At 44.5% G+C, this 24,145-nt stretch overlaps 1 protein-coding gene across 3 annotated transcripts in view; it reads left to right on the top strand.

The window, feature by feature from the left end:
• Window positions 1-24,145, top strand: part of DOCK3 (dedicator of cytokinesis 3) — a 694,894-nt gene that overhangs the window by 37,147 nt on the left and 633,602 nt on the right. For all 3 annotated transcript variants that reach the window (XM_033926008.1, XM_033926006.1, XM_033926007.1), the window contains exons 3-4: window positions 4,537-4,577; window positions 18,172-18,227. In XM_033926008.1, the coding sequence (XP_033781899.1) occupies window positions 4,537-4,577; window positions 18,172-18,227 (97 nt within the window). The remainder of the gene's footprint in view (window positions 1-4,536; window positions 4,578-18,171; window positions 18,228-24,145) is intronic.

Genomic DNA, 24,145 nt, shown 5'->3' on the forward strand with positions numbered 1-24,145 from the left:
TCTCAAACTGCCTCTCCATGACATATTAAGAGAGACATTTTACAAAAATCTAGACACCCTTGACCATCCCAGGAGCTCCCCGCAAACTGGACTCCTTATATAAGGTCATACCTGTTCCAGGCTTTGACAAGCCGCAACTCCCCCATGAGTCTTTACTGGTGGAATCTACTTTAAAGAAATCCACGGGGGCTAGTGTATACGCTTCTGTCCCTCCTGGCAGAGAAGGTAAGGCCATGGATAAGTTTGGCAAGAGGTTGTATCAAAATGCGATGCTAGCAAATAGATCAGGGAACTATGCTTTCCATTTTTCTTTTTACCTTAAGCATCTCATTCAAACTTTGTCATCTTTTGAGAAATACCTCCCTGACCGTAAAAGATCCGCCTTTCGCCAAACTTCTTCATCGCTCTTACAACTGCGCAAGTTCATGGTCAGATCAATCTATGACACCTTTGAGCTGACCTCTAGGGCCATGGCTATGTCGGTGGCTATGCGGCGACTGGCCTGGCTCAGAGTTTCAGAACTCGATGTCAATCATCAAGATCGACTGGCCAATGCACCTTGTTTGGGGGATGAGCTGTTTGGAGAATCCATGGACTCCACTACTCAGAAACTCTCAGCTCATGAGACTCGATGGGACACTCTCCTTAAGACAAAGAAGAAGACCCCACCTACCAGGCCTTTTCGCCAGCAATCGGCCTATCAACGTAGATTTGTGGCTCGTCCTTTACCTCAGGCCCAGCAACAACCCAGGCGTCAGAGGCAACAACAGAGGCAAGCTGCTAGACCAGCACAGCAGCAACAGCAGGTGAAACCTCCCCTTCACAGAAATCAACTCAACCCTTTTGACTTGGTTCTCCAGGACATAGCCAGTCTCCCTCCTTCTGCCCAACTTCCGCAGCCCATAGGAGGATGCCTTACTAATTTCATAAGCCGTTGGGAAATCATCACCTCGGATCAGTGGGTCCTCAACATCATCCGCCACGGCTACTCTCTCAATTTCCAGACTTCCTGCCCAAAGTCTGCCAAGAGAGTCTGCTTTGAACACTCCTCAGTCTTCCCTCCTTCTTCAAGAGGTTCAATCCCTCCTTCTTCTGAATGCCATAGAGGAAGTTCCTCTAGATCAAAAGGGGCAGGGATTCTATTCCCGTTACTTTCTAGTTCCTAAAAAAACAGGAGATCTCAGACCCATTTTAGATCTTCGCGATCTCAACAAATGCTTGGTAAAAGAGAAATTCAAGATGCTTTCTCTGGCTACTCTTTATCCTCTTCTCAATCAAGGCGACTGGCTATGTTCCCTAGATCTCAAAGAAGCATACACTCACATACCAGTCAATCTGGCCTCCAGACAGTACCTCCGCTTCATGATCAACCATTGTCATTACCAATACAAGGTGCTACCCTTCAGTCTTGCCTCCTCTCCAAGAGTGTTCACCGAATGTCTGATTGTGGTTGGCTGCCTTTCTACGTTCCCACCACCTTCAGGTGTTTCCTTACCTAGACGATTGGTTGATAAAGGCCAATTCTCAGACAGTACTCCAGGCCACCAACCAGACCATCCTGTTTCTACAACTTCTGGGGTTCGAGATCAATCTACCCAAATCTCATATTATCCCCACTCAGAGACTTCAATTCATTGGAGCGGTGCTGGACACAGTCCTCTTGAGAGCATTTCTGCCGTCCAACCGTCTTCACACTCTCCAATCTCTGTGTCAGCAGGTGCTTTATCAACGCTCCATCTCTGCCAAGCAAATGATGATACTCCTCTTGGGTCACATGGCCTCCACAGTTCATGTCACACCCTTCGCACGTCTCCACCTGCGCACTCCTCAATGGACCCTAGCGACCCAGTGGTCCCAAGCGACGGATCCTTGCTCACGACACATATCTGTGACATCATCTCTTCGTCAGTCTCTACAATGGTGGTTGATATCCTCAAATCTCTCCAGAGGTCTTTTGTTCCATCTACCTCCTCATCAACTTGTCATCACCACCGACGCCTCCCCTTATGCCTGGGGAGCTCATTTGAACGAATTCCAAACTCAAGGACTTTGGACAGCCCAGGAAATGAAACATCACATCAACTTCCTGGAACTCAGAGCGATGTTTTATGCCCTCAAGGCCTTCCAACATCTTCTCTTTCCTCAGGTCCTCCTGCTGTGCACAGACAATCAAGTTGCGATGTACTACATCAACAAGCAGGGTGGGACAGGCTCTCGCCTCTTGTGCCAGGAAGCCCAGAAGATTTGGGCTTGGGCCACAGATCACCATCTATTCCTGAAAGCTATCTACATTCAGGGAGAACAGAATTCCTTAGCGGACAAGCTCAGCAGAATTCTCCAGCCTCACGAGTGGACACTCGATCCTTTCACTCTACAGTCCATCTTCGCTCAGTGGGGCACTCCTCAGATAGACCTCTTTGCAGCTCCTCACAATCATCAGCTGCCCCACTTCTGCTCCAAACTCTACTCTCCTCACCGTCTGGCAGCGGATGCATTTCTCCTGGATTGGTCCAATCTCTTCCTGTATGCTTTCCCTCCTCTGCCTCTCATGCTCCGGACCTTGTTCAAGCTCAAGAGGGAACAGGCCACCATGATTCTGATTGCGCTACGGTGGCCCAGGCATCATTGGTTCTCCCTTCTACTTCAACTCAGTTCCAGGGAACCTATTCTACTTCCACAATTTCCTTCTCTGCTCACACAACATCAGGAGACCCTTCTGCATCCCAACCTCCAGTCTCTGCACCTGACAGTCTGGTATATCTCGGGCTGACTTCGTATGATATTCTTTTGTCTCAGTCCATTTGTTCTGTTCTGGATGCCTCCAGGAAACCTGCCACTCTGCAATGTTACCATCAGAAATGGACACGGTTTTCTTCCTGGTGTCTTCTTCATCATCATAATCCTACATCCCTTGCTGTGGAGACCTTGTTGGATTACCTTCTTTCTTTGTCTGACTCTGGTCTCAAGTCTACTTCCATCAGAGTCCACCTCAGTGCTATTGCTGCTTTTCATGAGCCAGTCCATGGGAAACTCCTTTCAGCTCATCCCTTGGTCTCCAGATTCATGCGAGGTCTTTTCAATGTGAAACCACCTCTTAAAGCACCTCCTGTGATCTGGGATCTTAATGTGGTTCTCTCAGCCTTAATGAAGCCTCCGTTTGAACCTTTGGCCACGGCTTCTTTCAAATTTCTCACTTGGAAGGTTCTCTTCCTGATTGCTCTCACCTCTGCCAGGAGGGTCAGTGAGCTCCATGCACTAGTAGCAGACCCACCTTTTACCGTCTTTCATCATGACAAGGTGGTTCTGCGTACACATCCAAAGTTTCTCCCTAAGGTTGTCTCTGAATTCCATCTCAACCAATCCATTGTTCTGCCTGTCTTCTTTCCGAAACCTCACTCTCATTCTGGAGAACAGGCTCTGCATACTTTGGACTGTAAGCGGGCTTTAGCTTACTATTTAGACCGTACTAAGCCCCACAGATCATTCCCTCAACTCTTTCTGTCCTTTGATCCGAATAAATTGGGACATCCTGTTTCTAAACGTACGCTGTCCAATTGGCTCGCAGTGTGCATTTCTTTCTGTTATGCTCAGACCGGACTGACACTGGAAGGTTCTGTCACAGCCCATAGAGTTCGAGCCATGGCAGCATCTGTGGCTTTCCTCCGTTCCACACCTATTGAGGAAATCTGCAAGGCTGCTACTTTGTCCTCAGTTCATACTTTTACATCTCACTATTGTCTGGACGCATTCTCCAGACGGGATGGTCACTTCGGCCAATCTGTTTTGCAAAATTTGTTTTCCTAATGGCCAACCTTCCCACCATCCCTCTTTTTGTTAGCTTGGAGGTCACCCATCAGTCAATAATATGCTGCCTGCTTGTCCTGGGATAAAGCACAGTTACTTACCGTAACAGGTGTTATCCAGGGACAGCAGGCAGATATTCTTGCGTCCCACCCACCTCCCCGGGTTGGCTTCTTAGCTGGCTTATCCTAACTGGGGACCGCACGCCTCCGTCGGGCGGGAAGGCACTCGCGCGTGCGCGGTGCGGCCTGCTAGAACTTTCCAAGTTCTTAGAGTGCAATCACTCTAAAATTGTCCGTACCGAGGCTCCGTCGGTGCCGTCACCCATCAGTCAAGAATATCTGCCTGCTGTCCCTGGATAACACCTGTTACGGTAAGTAACTGTGCTTTATCACTTCTTTAGCGCTTTATCACTTCTTTAGCGCTGAAAAGCATATATAGTACTGTACATTTTGACATTTAATAGACGGTCCCTGCTCAGAAAAGCTTACAGTCTAACTTGGACAGACAGACGTGACAGAAATGTCCTCAAAAGGTGAGAGGAATTAGGAGTTAAAAGCAGCCTCGTATATTAATGATGATGTAATGTTAAGTAATAGTGATGGTACTTGGACCTTGTTTGCTAGGTTTAAGAGCTGTTTTATTTTTATTATAAATTTGCATATTTTTTTGCTAATGTGTTTGAAGCATGTTACATATTTCTTTTAATGTTGCCTTTCTTTTTATTTGATTTAGGTTGGTACCGAGGAACCTCAACAAAAAAGCCTAATGTAAAGGTAATTAGAGGAAAAAAAATCTCTCATCTATTTAATTACTTTTGCCTTCTATAGTTATTACTTACTGAAGTTGTATCCCATCTGTCTGTAATTATACCATTTTAAGTTTTACCACTGAGAGAAGGAGATGAAGACATGAATTGCAACATGGCTGTTTTCAATACTGAGAGGAATTTAGTGAAATTTGCAAGCTAAAAATTTTTCTTTACTTAGTAATAAGGTCCTATGCAAAAAATCATTTATTTTCCTTATTGTGCTAGACCAGTCTAGACCTATGTCCTTTTACCAGAAATTAGAGGCGGAGATTCTGAAGATTATAGTGACATAATTGATACAAGGAGTGAACATAAGAACATAAGAACTGCCATCTCCGGATCAGACCCATGGTCCATCGAGTCCGGCGATCCGCACACACGGAGGCCCAGTCAGGTATACACCTGATGTAGTTTTAGTCACCCATAACCCTCTATGCCTCTCGTAAGGAGATGCGCATCTAATTTGCCTTTGAATCCTAACACAGTGGATTCATTAATAACCTCCTTTGGGAGAGCATTCCAGGTGTCCACCACTCGCTGCGTGAAGCAGAACTTCCTGACATTTGTCCTGGACTTGTTCCCCCTTAGCTTCAAACCATGTTCTCTTGTCCGTGACACGTTGGACAATGTAAATAATTTATTTTCCTGCTCTATTTTATCGATGCCTTTCAGTGTTTTGAACGTCTCGATCATGTCCCCTCGCAGCCTCCTCTTCTCAAGGGAGAACAGTCCCAGTTTCTTCAGTCGTTCCTCATATTCCAAGTTCTCCATACCTCTTATTAGCTTCGTTGCTCGTCTCTGAACCTTCTCCAGTAGTTTTATATCCTTCTTTAGGTTGGGAGACCAATGTTGGACACAGTATTCCAAGTGTGGTCTGACCATTGCTCTATAAAGCGGCATTATGACTTTCTCCGATCTACTCGTGATTCCTTTCTTTATCATGCCTAACATTCTGTTTGCTTTCTTTGCCGCTGCCGCGCATTGTGCCGATGGCTTCAGGGTCCTATCTATCAGTACACCCAGGTCCTTTTCTTGTTCGCTCTTACCCAGAGTTGCGCCTGACATTCTATACTCGTGTTCCTTATTCTTATTACCTAAATGCATTACTTTGCATTTCTCCACGTTGAACTTCATCTGCCATTGCTCTGCCCATTTCTCTAACCGATACAAGTCGCTCTGGACTTCCTCGATATCCTCCTGCGATCTGATTGCCCGGCATAGCTTTGTGTTGTCTGCAAACTTAATGATCTCACTGGATATTCCGTCTTCCAGGTCATTGATATAAATATTAAATGGGATCGGCCCAAGTACCGAGCCCTGGGGCACACCACTAGTCACCTCCTCCCAGTCTGAGTACTTCCCATTTATGCCCACTCTCTGCTTTCTGTTTTCCAGCCATTTGCCTATCCACCTTTGTATATCTCCCTCAATTCCATGGCTTTGTAGTTTCCTGAGAAGTCTTTCATGTGGAACTTTGTCGAACGCTTTCTGGAAGTCCAAATATATTATGTCCACCGGCATTCCACTATCAATTTGCTTGTTCACGGTCTCATAAAATTGAAGTAAATTCGTTAAACATGATTTCCCTTTCCTGAACCCATGTTGACTGGGTTTCAGCAAGTCGTGTGTATCCAAGTGCCGGACTATGCTATCCTTGATCAGTGCTTCGACCATCTTTCCAGGGACAGACGTTAGGCTCACAGGTCTGTAGTTGCCCGGTTCTCCTCTAGATCCTTTTTTGAAAATTGGCGTGACATTTGCTATCTTCCAGTCATCCGGTATCTGTCCAGTTCTGATTGTCAGATTGGCAAGTTTTTGCAATAACTCTCCTATTTCAACCTTCAATTCCTTTAAGACTCTCGGGTGAATTCCATCTGGTCCAGGGGATTTGTCACTTTTGAGTTTGTCGATCTGGTAGTATATCTGGTCCAACTCCACTTCAACTGTGGTGAGGCTGTCATCTATTACTCCACTAAACAATTTCACTGCTTCTGGTATTTTTGCAGTATCCTCCTCCGTAAAGACGGACGCAAAGAAGGAATTTAGTTTGTCTGCAATTTGTTTATCTTCCTTGATGTACCCTTTTCTTCCCTGGTCGTCCAGTGGTCCCACCGCCTCTTTTGCGGGTTTTTTCCCTTTCACGTATCTAAAGAAGGGCTTGAAGTTTTTGGCCTCTTGCGCTATTTTTTCCTCATAGTCCTTTTTGGCATCCCTCACTGCCTTGTGACATTTCTTCTGATCATCTTTATGTTTTTTCCATGCTTCGGTTGTTTTCATGTGTTTCCATTTTTTGAAGGAGTCTTTCTTTTCTTTTATGGCTTCCCTCACCTGTCTGGTAAGCCATGCCGGTTCTCCTTTACCTTTTGTTCTCCCTTCTTTGGATATCCTCGGAATGTGGAGATTTTGTGCTTCTGTGATAGTATTTTTCAGTAGGGACCATGCCTGGTCTACTGTTTCGAGTTTGTCCACCTTTTTCTTGAGACGTTGTTCCACCATGGCTCTCATGCGATCGTATTTGCCCTTTTTAAAGTTTAAGGTTGTGGTTAAGGTTTTGGCACGTTTTCTATTCCCGATGTCAAGCTTAAAGGTGATCACATTGTGATCGCTCGTCCCCAGTGGTACCATAACTTCCACTTCTTTTGTCGGTCCCGTGAGGCCGTTTAGTACCAAGTCCAGGGTGGCGTTGCCTCTTGTCGGCTCCTTTACCATTTGTTCCAGGAAGCAATCCCCTAGCGCCTCCAGGAACTTGGCCTCCTTGCTGCAGTTGGAGGTTCCTAGTTTCCAGTCTATCCTCGGGAAATTGAAGTCTCCCAATATTATTACATTGCCCGTCTTGCATTCCTGTTTGATTTCCTCTATCATTTCTGAATCAGTTTCCTCTGCCTGTCCTGGGGGACGATAGTAAAGGCCAATTTTCGTGTCTGCGCTGTTTTGTCCAGGAATCTTGATCCAGAGGGTGCAGCTCAGAGTGGTGCAGCTCAGAAACTTCCAGTATAAATAAATAAATTTGTCTGTCTGCAGTAGATGTACAGATGGACTTGTGCAGCAGGTTTTTTATTTCCTTTGGTTTTCTACTGGGTGTGATCCCCTGAGCCATGGGTAATATCCCCAGTGTCGCCTCTCCCCCTTGCAATCTGTGCAAAACTCTGCTGCGTGACTCATCTTCTACCAACTTCGCTACGCTCTTGTCACCCTTCTCCTTAAGTCACTTCACTGGCTCCCTATCTGCCATCGCATACAGTTCAAGATCTTATTGCTGACCTACAAGTGTGTTCATTCTGCTGCCCCTCAATATCTATCCTTGCTTCTCTCTCCTTATGCACCTCCCAGAGAACTCCGTTCCTCAGATAAGTCACTCTTAATGTTACCGTTCTCCTCCACTGACAATTCCAGACTTCGTTCCTTTCATCTAGCTGCCCTTATGCCTGGAATAAATTAATCGAGTTTGTCTGTCAAGCCCCTACCCTTCCCTTGTTTAAAAGCAGATGGAAAACACCTTTTTGATACAGCTTTCAATCCTTAACCCTACTCCTCTGCCCTCCAACCCAGCCAGCTGATAACGGTTCCCCTTAACTGTATCCATGATGTCCTGTTTGTCTATCTTGCCTGTTTAGATTGTAAGCTCTTTCGAGCAGGGACTGTTTTCTTACTCTGTACAGCGCTGCATGCGTCTGGTAGCGCTATAGAAATAGTTAATAGTAGTAGTAGACGTTGGCAAGTTCAGGAAGAGATGCTTGCTGTCCTCCCCTGTTCCTGGAGTTTCTGGGCCTTCTCTTCATCTCTAGACAGGGTATTTCTTCTCAAGGCATGCAGACAGAAGTTTTGACAACAGATGAGAATTCTCCTTGACCATTGGCTCTTTCAGCCTGATTTTATTTGTAGGTTCTAGGGTCTCGGACAGCCTTTTTGGGGGTGATCCCCTTGGCCAGAGCACCCTTTGCAGGAGTCCCTCCTATTTTAGTGGTCTCCACAGAGTTTTGTCCTTCAGATGCCGCACCCTTGGACATTGCCAGCTAGCTGCAACTTGAGCTGATGGCTTCAGGGGGAGGCTCTCTGCCACAGCTGGCTTCTTCGAATTTGAGTGGATGACCTTTATAACAGTTGCCAGCCTGTTGGGTTGCGTGCTCATTGTGGGGTCTGCTCCATTCAGGGGCAGTGGACTCCTGGTCCAAAATGTTGGTTGATCAATCATCTGGTGCTTTGGGCAATTTGGCTGGCGCTACTCGCTCTCCATCCCTTCTGAAAGGAACTGTGGTGCAAGTTTCTCCAATAACACCACAGCAGTGGCCTATGTACACCACGAAAAGGCTCAAGTGCTCTCTCTCTTGGGCTGGAAGTATCGTATGCATTATGTTGGGCAGAAGCACATCTTCTGTCTTTCTCGGTAGCCCATGTGACCGAGGTCAACAATGTTCAGGCAGACTTCCTCAACCGACAGACCCTGGACTCAGGAACATGGTCCCTCTCGCAGGAGGTGTTTCGTCTGATCATACAGCGCTGGGGTCTGATCATACAGCGCTGGGGTCAGCCCCAGATGGACTTGTTGGCTTTGGTAGAGAACTCGAGGGCCAGGCACTTTTTCAGTTGACGAGCAGCCAGGAAGCTAGGGCCGGATGTCTTGGTTTGGCCTTGGCTGGCCCATGAGTAATACTTATTAATTAGAAATTGGAGAAAGGCAAATAATAGCTAGATTCAAATATGCTAGCTCTTAACATGGAACAGTCCAAAGTAATGGTCTTCCCCATCAAAGAAGGTCTGTTGATCCGGGCTCCTCTTAAACTCAACTCCTCGACCATTAAAATTGTAAACTCCTTAAAATTACTAGGGATCACCTTCGATAGCAAATTTACCTATCATCTTCACATTAGCGTGGAAAGTTTTTTTTCCTTTTTTCTCCTCACGGGTTTTGCTTGACGAGGCCTTTTTCTTTTTCTTCAGCCATTGAGTTTGATTTGGCTAAGGCGGTCTTTCCGTCGATGTCCCGGCTGTTAATGGGTTTTAAAAAGTGTTGCAGGTTTCAAAGTCAAATTTCCATCACTGACCCCCACAGTTGGTTCTTGCAGTACCTTGGCTCAGAACACCATCTTGTACTCGGTATTCTACCCTGCAGAAACGTGCCATCAAGAGCTGGAAACTTCAACAAGAAAAATTGTTCTGTATCGGCATGGACGCAGAGAAGACGTCACAATCTTCGATGTCAAAGGCATTGACACCAGCGTCAGGAGACATGGATCCATCTGGTAAGCCAGCTAAGAAGCCACCAGCTTCACAACACGTGTCGCAGATCACCCTTGCAACGACCTCTCTTGTGCCTTGCCTCTCCTACATCGAGGTGTACATCCTTTTCGAGGTCACCCTCTCCAAGGCAAGATGCGGCACTGATGGTACCAGCAGAAAGGCCAAAGGTACCGGTGCTTTCCATCTGTGAAAAGCTCGATGCATTTTTCCAAGTGAGTGGTATGTTTAAACTCCTTACCCCACCATTGACTCAATCGGTACCGACCCAGCCTGAGCATAAGGCCACTAGGTCCTATGGTACCGACACTGGCTCTCCAGAGCGGCATTGACATTCCATGCTCAAGCGTAAACCAGTTCCTCGCAGGTTCAGTTCTCCATTGAGGCCTTGCTCCAGTTCATCGAGGCATCGTCATTCTTCCTCCTCGTCTCGACGCTCCAAGTCCAGTAATCATCGTTCTTCAGGAACTTCGAAAAGAAAAAACATCGCTCTCCCTCACAATCTTCGAAGTGTAAAAGAGTGTCACGTCATGCATCATCATCATCAGCGGCATCGATCTTCTCGACGCACTCTTTCACCAAAGCCTTTTATGACTCTGACTTACAGTCTGATTCAGCTGAGGACTTACTTGAGTCTACAATGGAGGCTTATGACACTGCCTCGGAAAACTCTCCACCAAGGGCTAAATCTCATACTGAATGATTTTCTTTTGCCAAATTTATTAGGCAGTTAGGCAAAGAGCTGATTCTGCCTAGAGTGCTGAATACTTGGAGGCCTTAGATCGGGGATGTCTAAGTCCCTCATAAAGGGCCGCAATCCAGTTGGGTTTTCGGGATTTCCCCAATGAATACGCATGAGATCTATTAGCACATAATGAAAGCAGTGCATATAAATAGATCTCATGCGTATTCATTGGGGAAAACCCAACTGGATTGTGGCCCTCGAGGAGGGACTTTGACCCCCCTGCCTTAGATTATGATGAACCTGCTAAAGAACTCAGACTACCTTTGCATGGTATCAACTGGGAAACACCTCTAACCATTACAGTGGCTCCCAGAAAATTGTACTCTTTATATAAAATAATTTCTTCTTCGGGTTTTGACAAACCACAGCTTCAGCACAAGTCCCTGGTGGTAGAGTCAACTTTGGGAGTACTGGTCGACAAGTTGATGAAGCCGTCCGCACAATGTGCAAACAGAATGCTAGGAATGATTAAGAAGGGGATCATGAACAGATTGGAGAAGGTTATCATGCCTCTGTTCCAGGCCGTGGTACACCCTCAGTTGCAATTCTGCGTCCCGCCCTGGTCGTCGTACATGAAGAAGGACACAGTACTACTTGAAAGGGTCCAGAGAAGAGCAACTAAAATGGTTAAGGGGCTGGAGGAGTTGCCGTACAGTGAGAGATTAGAGAAACTGGGCCTCTTCTCCCTTGAAAAGAGGAGACTGAGAGGGGACATGATCGAAACATTCAAGATAATGAAGGGAATAGACTTAGTAGATAAAGACAGGTTGTTCATCCTTTCCAAGGTAGGGAGAACGAGAGGGCACTCTCTAAAAGTTAAAAGGAGATAGATTCCGTACAAACGTAAGGAAGTTCTTCTTCACCCAGAGAGTGGTAAAATACTGGAACGCTCTTCTGAAGGCTGTTATAGGGGAAAACACCCTCCAGGGATTCAAGACAAAGTTAGACAAGTTCCTGCTAAACCAGTACGTACGCAGGTAAGACTAGACTCAGTTAGAACACTGGCCTTTGAGCTAAGGGCTGCCGCGGGAGCGGACTGCTAGGCACTATTGACCACTGGTCTGACCCACTAGTGGCAATTCTTATGTTATTATGTCAACACATTACGGTTACTTCTTTAGTTTGACAATCTCTGCAGTGGTGAATGAACTCTTCCAATCTTTCCAAAGGATTGTTGTTCCACACACCTTCACATCAAAAGGTTCTGACTACCAACTTGTTCATCTATGCTTGTGGAGCTTATTTGGATGGTTTTCTCATTCAAGGTCCCTGGTCGGCCCAGGACCAGCTTTGCCATATCAATCTGTTGGAACTCAGCGATCTATAATGCTTTCAGTGCTTTTCAGCACATTGTCACCAACTACATCCTTATCTGCACGGACAATCAAGTTGCAATGTATTACATAAATAAGCAAGGTGGCACGTGCTCTCTCCATCTTTGTCAGGAGGCCCAAAAGATTTGGACCTGGGCGATTGCTCACGACATATTTCTGAAAGCAATATACATTCAAGGGGAACAGAATTCTTTTGCAGACAAACTCAGCAGATTTCTTCAGCCACATGAGTGGATGCTCAACTCTGCAGTTCTGTATCACATCTTCTCTCAGTGGGGGACTCCTCAGATAGACTTGTTTGCATCCTCCCTGAAGCACAAGCTGCCCCACTTTGCTCCAAGCAGTACTCTCAGCATCTGGAAGCAGATGCTTTTCTACTGGATTGGACACACAAGTTTCTCTATGCTTTTCCTCCAATCCCTTTCAACCTCAAGATGCTTGTCAAGCTCAAACAGGAGGAGGCCACCATGATTCTTATAGCTTCTTGGTGGCCCAGACAACCCTGGTTTTCCCTTCTACTCAGTATCAAGGAACCAATCCCTCTTTAGGTTTTTCCATCTCTTCTCACACACAGTCATGGATCTCTTCTGCATCCCAATCTTCAGTCGTTGCACCTGACAGCTTGGTGCAACGACTGACATCAGCTGGCCATCTTTCCCAGTCTGTCAGACTTATCTTAGAAGCATCACGAAAACCATCTACATATCAATGTTATCAGCAGAAATGGAAACGGTTTTCCACGTGATATACTCTTCATCATCACGATGCTAAATCCATCTTTGTATCTTCAGTTCTACATTTATCCAATTCAGGCCTCAAGACATCTTAGTGCTATCAACGCTTTTCATAGACCAGTTGATGGAAAACCTTTCACTGCTCATCCTCTTGTATCCAGATTTATGAAACCTCCAGTGGTTTGGGATCTTAATGTGGTTCTTGCTAGACTAATGAAGCCTCCTTTTGAACCAATATCTACGGCTCATCTCAAATACCTTACTTGGAAAGTAGTTTTTCTCATTTCCCTTACTTCTGCTCAAAGAGTAAGTGAACTTAAAGCGCTGGTGGCAGACCCACCCTTCACAGTGGTCTTTGCACTCATCTGAGGTTCCTTCCTGAAGTCGTCACTGAATTTCATCTCAATCAATCTATTGTACTTTCAGTGTTTTTCCCTAAGCCTCATTCTTATCCTGGAGAGACAGCTCTTCACACTCTGGACTGCAAAAGAGTGTTGGCTTACTACTTGCAGAGAACTCAGCCATGTAGAACTTCTCAACTTTTCATCTCCTTTGATCCTAACAAGTTGGGACATCCTGTATCCAAGAGAACAATTTCTACGTGGCTTGTATTGCCTTCTGTTATGCTCAGGCTGGGCTCCCAACTGGAGAGTCGAGTCACAGCCCAAAAAATCTGAGCCATGGCAGCTTCAGTTGCTTTCCCGCTCCACTCCTGTTGATGAAATCTGTAAAGCTGCTACTTGGTCCTCAGTTCATAAATTTACATCACATTACTGTCTGGAATCTTATTCCAGACGGGATGGTCACTTCGGCCAAGCAGTATTACAAAATTTATTTTCCTAGTGGCCAACATTCCCTCCATCCCATTGTAGTAAGCTAGGAAGTCCCACATGTGAGAATATGCTGCCTGCTTGTCCTGGTATAAAGCACAGTTACTTACCATAACAGGTGTTATTCAGGGACAGCAGGCAGATAGTCTCACAACCCACTCATCTCCCCTAGTTGGCCTCTTAGCTTGCTTACGGAACTAAGGAGCCACAAGCGACATCAGGTGGGAAGGCACTTGCGCATGCATGGTGCGGGCAGTTTGCAAACTTTCTCAAGTTCTTAAAGAGGTGATGCACTTTTAAAGCTGTCTATACCGGGGCTCCGTGGATGACATCATCACCCACATGTGAGAATATCTGCTTACTGTTCCTGGATAACACCTATTACAGTAAATAATTGTGCTTAATTTGAAAGGAAACTCTGCAATGAGAGGGTATAGGATGAAGTTAAGAGGTGATAGGCTCCGGAGTAATCTAAGGAAATACTTTTTTTACAGAAAGGGTGGTAGATGCATGGAACAGTCTCCCAGAAGAGGTGGTGGAGACAGAGACTGTCTCTGAATTCAAAAGGGCCTGGGATAAGCACGTGAGATCTCTCAGAGAGAAAAAGAGATAAAGGTTACTGTGGATGGGCAGATTAGATGGGCCATTTGGCCTTTATCTGCCATCTTGTTTCTATTTTCTTACTGGGAAGTTCTAGCTATACACCTTCTTATATCGGTAGTGTCACTGGAATCTTCAGAGTTTCTGCCTCTATTTCTATAATCCATGTCTAGCCTTGTCTATCAAGATTCAAGGAAAGGAAATTATCAAGTAAGAATACATTTCATGTTAAATTCTGATGTGGCAGTGAGATTACTGTCTATTGTATTTGCAGAGCCAAAGATGGAGAATTAATCTCTCTCAACTGCTTTGCAAACACTATAACACGAATGGAAAACTTGTTAAGATGTGATATCATGAAATACTAAATGGCTGGCAAGACTACTGTCCTGATGCACCTACACGACTTAAACCTGAAGCAAAAACTGCCTGGAGATGAAAAGAATGTCAAATCTATTTTTCTCTGAAACCTTGTGATGGTGCTGTCCGCTTTTTTGCCAGTACTGGAAGTACTGTTTCAGGAAATCTAATTATAGAGGCAGGTTGAAAGGCTAGGAGTTTGCAGGCTTCAATTCCTTATTTAAATAAGTAGGCAGGCACTGCCTACACCCGACTTCAACACTGTGAAGGTTCTGTAATTACAGGCCTACTGCAGTAGGCTTTCTCTACTGAATTAAACTTTCCATCACATAAAGCCTATTGTGCTCTTAGAAGCAATTAAAAAAGGCATCCTTTTAAAATAAAATGGAATGTAGATAATAATGAGGAAACAGGAATGAGCATAAGCACTGGTAAATTAGATGTAAAACATGAATAAGCCAGGCAAGAGGAATTTGAGGAGAAGTTTGCCAAAGAGGCATAAACTAATAATAATGTGCTGCTTATAGCTTGTAGAACAGTTCACCACAGATTCCCTCAGTTTTGTTCTAAAAAAACTAGGACTCTTCTGAATGGTCAAGCACTATTGAACTTACTCTGTTATTGGCAATTATAAGAGGCTCCTATTCAGTTAACCCTTACTTCTGTAATCTTAGTGTTACCAGCCAGACTCTGTATTTGTTTTGAAACTTTCTTTAATAACATGAAATGAAGAATAAACACTCACAATTGATGACTTCAAGGCAGTTCAGGCAGCATCCTTTAAGGCATCTCTTCCATGGAAAGCAGATGGTTTTCCTAAAACCATTTTCATGGCTATGAACTGTGGTCACTTCTGATGGTATTGCACAGATAACAGTTTCTCTGCTTGAAGTACGGAGAGAGGCTTCCAGATGTTCAACACTTCTAGCCAAGAAACACACTAGGTCCCATTACTCTTACTTAGAAACATAGAAAAAGACGGCAGAAAAGGGCTATAGCCCACCAAGTCTGCCCATTCCAAATACCCGCCCCCCTTAAATTACTCCCTTAGGGATCCCATGTGAATATCCCATTTTCTCTTAAAGTCTGACACGCTCTTGGCCTCAATCACCTGCAGTGGGAGTTTGTTCCAATGATCCACTACTCTTTCAGTGAAGAAGTATTTTCTGTAGTCGCTATGGAACTTCCCTCCCCTGATTTTCAGCGGATGCCCCCTGGTGGTCGAGGGTCCCCTGAGGTAAAAGATATCTTCTTCCGACTCGATACGGCCCGTGATATACTTAAACGTTTCAATCATGTCTCCCCTCTCTCTTCGTTCCTCAAGTGAGTACAGCCGCAGTTTATTCAGTCTTTCTTCATACGTGAGATCCTTGAGTCCCAAGACCATCCTAGTGGCCATACGCTGAACCGACTCGATTCTCAGCACATCTTTCCGGTAGTGTGGTCTCCAGAATTGAACACAGTATTCCAAATGAGGCCTCACCATGGACCTGTATAGCGGCATCATGACTTCAGGTCTCCTGCTGACAAAACCTCTACGGATACAACCCATCACTTGCCTTGCCCTGGAGGAAGCCTTCTCCACTTGATTTGCAACCTTCATGTCATCACTAATGATCACCCCTAGATCTCGTTCCGTCGTGGTCCTGGCCAAGGTCTCACCATTTAGTATGTAAGTTCTGTGTGGGTTTCTCTTTCCCAGGTGCATTACTTGTGTCTGTAGAATGCCTCTGCTTCATCATTAAAACATGCCATAATTTAGAAGCTACTGGAGTGCGTTATGGCAATAACAGATGGCGTTCCTTTTCTTTTGAATTGATGTACACCACACTGATGTACCAAAGAGTGGTATATAAATACAAATATAAACAAAGTAATGTGTTGTAGTTTCATTTTTTTCAATATAATGCTTCATAGATTAGGTTATCATGGGCTACCTATTAATGAAATACAAAGTATGCAGATATATACAAAAAAACCTCATTATTATATAAATTGAATAACTATCCATCCTAAGTCTCCCTTTCTCTCCTTAGGCACAACTAACTCTATGGGTCTATCTTATGCTTTCCTTGATGATTATGACGGTGCAATTCAGTCCTCAGGCATACCCAGCCAGTCAGGTTATCAGGCTATCCACAATGAATATACAGTACATGAGATCTATTAGCATACAACAAAAGCAGTGCATACATATTCATTGGGTTAATCCTGAAAACCCGACTGGATTGCGGCCCTCGAAGACTGACATTTGACATCCCTGGTATAGCAAATACAAATGAAACTTGAAACTTAAGGCTTTCTCTTAGGCATCATTTCCAGAATATTGCACTACTGATAACTGCATAGACCATAAAAGATGACTTTAGAGTAGAAGACAATTTGGACATAAATTGATATATATATATATATATATATATATATCTAATATAATAAAAGCCTAAGCCGCACATACACACTCTTACTTGCGTGCTCCCATTTTCCGTGCGCTGTAGGTCCCTGCAGGTAGGAGTGCGCATGCGCGCTTCCAAGCATCTCTCTCTCCCAAGGCGGATGTTGGCTTCGGGTGGCGCAAAGGCACAGGCAGTCTGCCGTGGCGGCTGTTGGCATCTGCAGGCCGCCGCGGCTGTCGGTGCCTGCAGGCTGTCGGTGCCTGCAGACTGTCGGCGCTGCAGGCCGCGGCGGCTTGAGGCGGAGGGCAGACGCGAGGTAAAGGGAAGAGATGGGTTGGGGTAGAAAAAGGAAGGGAGGCCTACTGCTAGACGGGGGAGCAGGAAAGAGGTGCTAGGGGGAAGAAAAAGGAAGGGAGGCCTACTGCTGGACGGGGAAGCAGGAAAGAGGTGCTAGGGGGGAAGAAAAAGGAAGGGAGGCCTATTGCTGGACGGGGGAGCAGGAAGGAGGTGCTAGGGGGGAAGAAAAAGGAAGGGTGGTCTACTGCTGGACGGGGGAGCAGGAAAGAGGTGCTAAGGGGGAAGAAAAAGGAAGGGAGGCCTACTGCTGGACGGGGGAGCAGGAAAGAGGTGCTAGGGGGGAAGAAAAAGGAAGGGAGGCCTACTGCTGGACGGGGGAGCAGGATGGAGGTGCTAGGGGGGAAGAAAAAGGAAGGGAGGTCTACTGCTGACGGGGGAGCAGGAAAGAGGTGCTAGGGGGGAAGAAAAAGGAAGGGAGGCCTACTGCTGGATGGGGGAGCAGGAAAGAGGTGCTGATGGATAGGGGAAGAGACGGGGAGGGAGAAAAAGGAAGGGAGGCCTACTGCTGAATAGGGGGACAGGAAAGAGGTGCTGCTGGACAGGGGAGAGATTAAAAAAAGGGAGAAGGGCTGCTGCTGGATAAGGGGAGCAGTGAAGGGGTGGTGGTGGACACAGAGAAGGTAAAAGGAAGGGAAAATGGGTGGACAGCCGAGGAAAAAGAAAGACAGAAATACAGAAGGAGAGGAGAAGGAGAGAGAGAGAGAGAAAGAAATAAAGACAAACACACACACATATATTCTAGCACCCGTTAATGTAACGGGCTATAAGACTAGTGTGTATGTATATGTGTGTATATATATATATATATATGTCAAATGATTTCTGATATATGAATTGAGAATGTGGAGTGATCTCTGTTTACATTAATGATTTTAATATAGAGTAATGAAATGAAAATGAACCATTAATGTAGGCTTCATTTTTTTTTTTTCTTTTAATGACAACTTACAGTAGATTATACTCTCTTACAGGGGATTTTTCCTGCCAGCTACATTCACTTGAAGAAGGCAGTTGTCAGTAACCGAGGGTGAGTACTTTTCTTGGATGTTAATTTACAAGATTATCAAAATTAAGAATAGGATTTTATCAGATTTATAGAGTAACATTGGAGAAATTTTTATTGATTATCTACAGAAAGAGGGAGGATCAATGCAAGCCACCAAGGAGGAGGAGTGTGTGGCGCAGTGGTTGGATCTACAGCCTCAGCACCCTGGGGTTGTGGGTTCAAACCCCGCGCTACTCCTTGTGACCCTGGGCAAGTCACTCAGTCCTCCATAGCCCCAGGTACATTAGCTAGATTGTGAGCCCACCGGGACAGAGAGGGAAAATGCTTGAGTTTGAATGATTGTAAAACCGCTTAGATAACCTTGATAGGCGGTATATAAAATCCTAATAAACTTGAAACTTGAAAGAGCTACTATATAGAGATCAATGAATTAATAAAATATTCCTTAAAAAATTATTCTTTATTATGATATTATTCTTTTTTAAAAAATTATTTATTTATAAGACACAAACAAATATAACAAGAAAATACAACAAACTAAGCCTCAAGAAAATCAGCTGCTAATGAGCATCATCACTCCAATTTCATGAAGAGTGTTTTTTTTTTAATTTAGAAATTTTCACATTATTTAACAAGCATATCATCTTGTACAGAAAGTGCAATTAAGAAAACATAATATTAAAGTTACTTTCAATCCAGAAAATAAACCAAAGAATAATAGGAAATATTTCTCAACTTAATCACACACTAGTCCTCAAAATTAGGACCCAAGACTTAAGAATCGGAGTGATAAAGTACAAAAAAGAACCAAACAAAATCACATTATCTGATATTGAAAAGGAGCTAATTATTTCTTGGACACAGATGTTTCTCCATTTTCAAGGCGCTTCGTAGAAAGGAAGACCGTCAAATGAGCCGGTTCAAAAAACACATATGATACCTTACTACACATTTACAAGGATATCTAAGGAAAAATAAACCCCCAATCTGGGTTACACCTGGTTTACATGAACAGTGTTAACCATTTTCTAGAAACCTATACAGAATCAGAAAGAGCCCCTACCCCCATCCTCCCCTTCACCCTCCTCCCAGAAGAGACAGCCGATATACCACCAAACCATTACAACCCCAGCCCCCTACCTCTGAGAAGAAAACTAAGAGCCACAAACCCACTAGGACAATACCACATCCCAACCACCCTCAGAACCAGATGCCTCCCCTCTCCCCACGTCAACCCTCGGATCCTGAGCTATCTGTTCCCTCCACTGCAAGAAAAAGTCCCTAAAGATCTTCAAATTATTGCCAACGATGAATTAGCAAGCAGATAGTCTATATCGCTCACATACCCACCCCAATTTCTCTCTCATCAGCAAGGTAGGCACTGTTGTACTCTTCCAATGAAGGGCCAGCACCATCCGGGTTACCGTGAAGGCCAAACGGGCCAACCTATCCTGAATGTCCTCCTCCCCCCACTGGCATCACCCCCAACAGTTCAGTTTCTGCTCTTATAACCACCCGACATTGGAGAAGTTGACCCACATATCCAAACACCTGGGCCCAATATTCTGCAATCTTGGGGCATCCCCACCACATGTGAATAAATGTGCCCAAAAGTCCACATCCCCTCCAACATTTATCAGTAAATGAAGTATACATTTTGCTGAGTACTGTGGGCTTAAAATACCATCTCACCAGAAGCTTAAGCGCATTCTACACCAATTGCGAAGCCACCGCGACATGATAAATTCTCATGGCAATCTGTTCCCATTCCTCTCCAGAGTAGGTGATCCCCAAATCCCGCCTCCAAGCCCTCATATAAGAGGTCTTGTGATCCTTATCCTCCTGTAACAGTTGGTACAATACCGAAATTCACCCCCTGCGCACTGGTGCACCCAGCATCGATTCAAACTAGGAGCTCCGGAGTGCAGTGTAATCCACTACCCGAGCCCTCAAAAGATAATTTTTCACTTGTAAATAAGAACATAAGAATAGCCTTACTGGGTCAGACCAGTGGTCCGTCAAGCCCAGTAGCCTGTTCTCACGGTGGCCAATCCAGGTCACTAGTACCTGGCCAAAACCCAAGGTGTAGCAATATTCCATGCTACCGATACAGGTCAAGCAGTGACTTCCTCCATGTCTTTCTCAATAACAGACTATGGACTTTTCGTCCAGGAACTTGTCCAAACCTTTCTTAAAACCAGCTACGCTATCCACTCTTACCACATCCTCTGGCAATGCGTTTCAGAGCTTAACTACTCTCTGAGTGAAAAAAAATTTCCTCCAATTGGTTTTAAAAGTATTTCCCTGTAACTTCATCCAGTGTCCCCTAATCCAGTGTTTTTCAACCTTTTTACACCTATGGACTGTCAGAAATAAAAGAATTATTCTGTGGACCAGCGGTTGAAGAACACTGGGCTAAGTCGTGGGCCAGACCCCGCCCCCATAATAGTACTAATTGTAACACTATTTTTTCCATTCATTTTTCACAGATACACAATATAATCTTATTAACAACACATAATGGTTAACCACAACATTAAACTACACAAAGCACACTGGCAGCAGATGTAAATTCTCAAAATTGACATAATTCAATCACTAAATTCAAAAATAAAATCATTCCCCCCTACCTTTGTTGTCTCCCTCCCTCCATGCTATGCCTTACCTTCTGGCCTGCTCCCGCTTGGCCATTTTATGCCGCTCCTGGTGCTATCTTCAGGCCGGCTCCCTCTTCCTCACTGATGCAGTGCACAAAGCTGTGGGCAGCATCTCCTTGCGTGTCCCATGCCTCATCTGGAAGCCTTCTCTCTGACGTTGCAACGTCAGAGAGAAGGCTTCCTGTTCAGGTGCAGGACACGCATAGGAGCCACTGCCCATGGCTTTGTGCACTGAATCAGTGAGGAAGAGGGAGCTGGCTCAAAGATAACGCCGCATCGATCGCACTGTGGACCGACGGTTGAAGAACACTGTTTTGGGCTTGATGCAAATGCTGGCCCTGTGGACCGGCAGGAAGTTTCTGTGGACCGGCACTGGTCCATGGACCGGTGGTTGAAGAACACTGCCCTAGTCTGTGTAATTTTTGACAGAGTGAAAAATCGATCCACTTGTACCCATTCTACTCCACTCGGGATTTTGTAGACTTCAATCATATCTCCCCTCAGCTGTCTCTAGAGCCCTAACCGTTTTGGTCTTTCCTCATACAAGAGGAGTTCCTTCCCCTTTACCATCTTGGTTGCTTTTCTTTGAACCTTTTCTAGCACCACTATATATTTCTTGAGATAAGAAGACCAGAATTAAACGCAATACTCCAGATGAGGTTGCAACATGGAGTGATACAGGAGCATTATAACATTCTTAGTCTTGTTAACCATCCCTTTTTTAATAATTCCTAGCATCCTATTTGCTTTTTTGGCCACCACTGCACAATGGGTGGAAGATTTCATTGTATTGTCTACGATGACACCCAAATCACTGAGCTTTAGAATAACCTTCCTGCCTTGCTACAGAATCTAGGCTCCCTCCAATTATTCCGAAAGCATCTGAAAACCTGGCTTTTCTCAAAAATGTAAAGCTCACCACCCCTTTTATACCCACTAATTCTTATTATGTTCTTCCCTCATTTATTAAAGTACCTGTAAACCGTGCCGAGCTCTATCTTTATGGAGAGGATGCTTTATATAAACTTAAGGTTTTGTTTAGATCCTTTTCTTGAGTGCTAATCCCCAAGGTAGTCCCTAGCATCCGGTAACTGTTATTCAATTTTCTTGAGTGCTAATCCCCAAGGTAGTCCCTAGCATCCGGTAACTGTTATTCAGGTTATTCTTCCCAATGTGCATCACTTTGCATTTGTCCACATTAAATTTCATCTGTCATTTGGACGCCCAGTCTTCCAGTTTCCTAAGATCCACCTGCAATTTTCACAATCCGCAAGTGTTTTAACAACTTTGAACAGTTTAGTGTCATCTGCAAATTTAATCACCTCACTCGTCATTCCAATTTCCAGATCATTTATAAATAAGTTAAATAGCACCGGTCCCAGTACAGACCCCTGTGGCACTTCACTGTTTACTCTCCTCCATTGAGAGAAATGACCATTTAACCCTACCCTCTGTTTTCTATCGATAACCAATTCCTCATCCACAACTGAACTTTGCCACCTATCCCATGACACTTTAATTTTCTCAGGAGCCTCTTGTGAGGAACTTTATCAAAAGCTTTCTGAAAATCTAGATATACTATATCAACCGGCTCACCTTTATACACATGTTTATTCACATCTTCAAAGAAGTCAAGCAAATTGGTGAGGCAAGATCTCCCTCGGCTGAACCCATGCTGGCTGCATGTGGAATTGAGCCTGAACTTCAGGGAACCCCATAATGGAGTCCCCCTCCAAAAGCTGGCCAAAACACTGAAGACCCCGGCGCTCCCAGCGGAGGAAAATTCCCCTCTCCTTACCTGGTAGAAAATCAGGAGCAAACCTGATAGGAAGAAAGCCAACCCCCTTGGCCTTACCTACTAGCTTCCTAGAATTTCCAAGTCATACCCTCAATGTCTCAGACCATTTATTTTCTCTAGGCTCTAGAAATCCAAAGTCAACTTCAACAAATCATATCTCATTCTGACTCAACGTCTTCAGTTCGCAGGTAAGGGCACTGGTCATTGACCTAAGGGTTGCTGCGCGAGTGGACTTCTGGGCACGATGGACCACTGGTCTGACCCAGCAGTGGCAATTCTTATGTTCTTAAGTCTGGAGATGAGGAGAGGTCCATGGTATTGAAGGCAGCGCTGAGTTCCAGGAGAACAAGCAGCACATCTTCTCCCTGATCGAGGAATTTCCAACAATCGTCAATAATGAATTTCCAGCAATCATTAATAATGTCTAATAGGACTGCCAATGTAACAAGAGAACTAGAATCTACTAACAACTCCCTGGAAGAGGCAGCCATAGCATGGCACAAAGGAATACAATCATGCTATGAAAAACTTTCAAAAACAAAACTAACCAGAGCACCAACCCACCAGAAAACAATCCCCATGGTTCACTGAAAGCCTCAGATTAATGAAAGAAGTAAGGAAAGCAGAAAGATCATGGCGAACCCTTTGGAAAAACTGGTCTAGAAGACTATAGATTAGCCATTTTGAAAGAAAAACGGGCCTACTACTCTAATCTCTTACTAAAAGCTCCAAACAGATCCAGAAAAATATTTGCACTAACTAAGAATTTCTTTACTGCATCCCAAGGAACCAGCCAATCCCCACAAAGAAGCCTAGACAGTGAAACACTGTCCAACTTCTTCCATGAAAAAGTACAAAAAAATCCACTCTAACCTTGACTCAGCTGCTAATCACCACTACTATTACACCAACTCAAGCAAACACCCTCTGCCACTTTAAAACAATCTTTCACGCGGACCTGAACAAAACAGTTGACTCACTATGCCCATCAGGCTCAACCTTAGATCCCTGCCCAGCAAACCTACTGATATCTGCTAAAGAAGCATTCCTAAACTCAATTCTCCCTCTAATCAATCAATCAATCAATCAATCAATCAATAAGTCCCTAACATCTGGAGAAGTATCTGTGACCTGGAAAACCGCAGTAGTCTATCTTATCTTAAAAAACCCAAACGCAGATCCAGATCAAACAAGCAACCTCAGACCAGTCTCAAACCTCCCATTTATATCGAAGATCCTAGAAAAAATTGTCGTATAACAACTACAAAACTTCACAGAGCACCAAAAAGCTCTGTCAATCTACCAATCAGGATTCATTGTATTAATTGCTGCTGGCAGCAGAGTAATTTATGAAGATTTATATATGTTTTAATAACATTTTATTATTATTTGTCTGATTTAGTTCATTGTGTGCCTATTATGAATGTTTTTTTTGTACACTGCCTAGAATGTAAGAGAGCGATATATAAATTCTGTAATAAAAT

This window comes from Geotrypetes seraphini, chromosome 17 (genome assembly GCF_902459505.1).
Source record: "Geotrypetes seraphini chromosome 17, aGeoSer1.1, whole genome shotgun sequence".
In the NCBI taxonomy this organism is placed as follows: domain Eukaryota; kingdom Metazoa; phylum Chordata; class Amphibia; order Gymnophiona; family Dermophiidae; genus Geotrypetes; species Geotrypetes seraphini.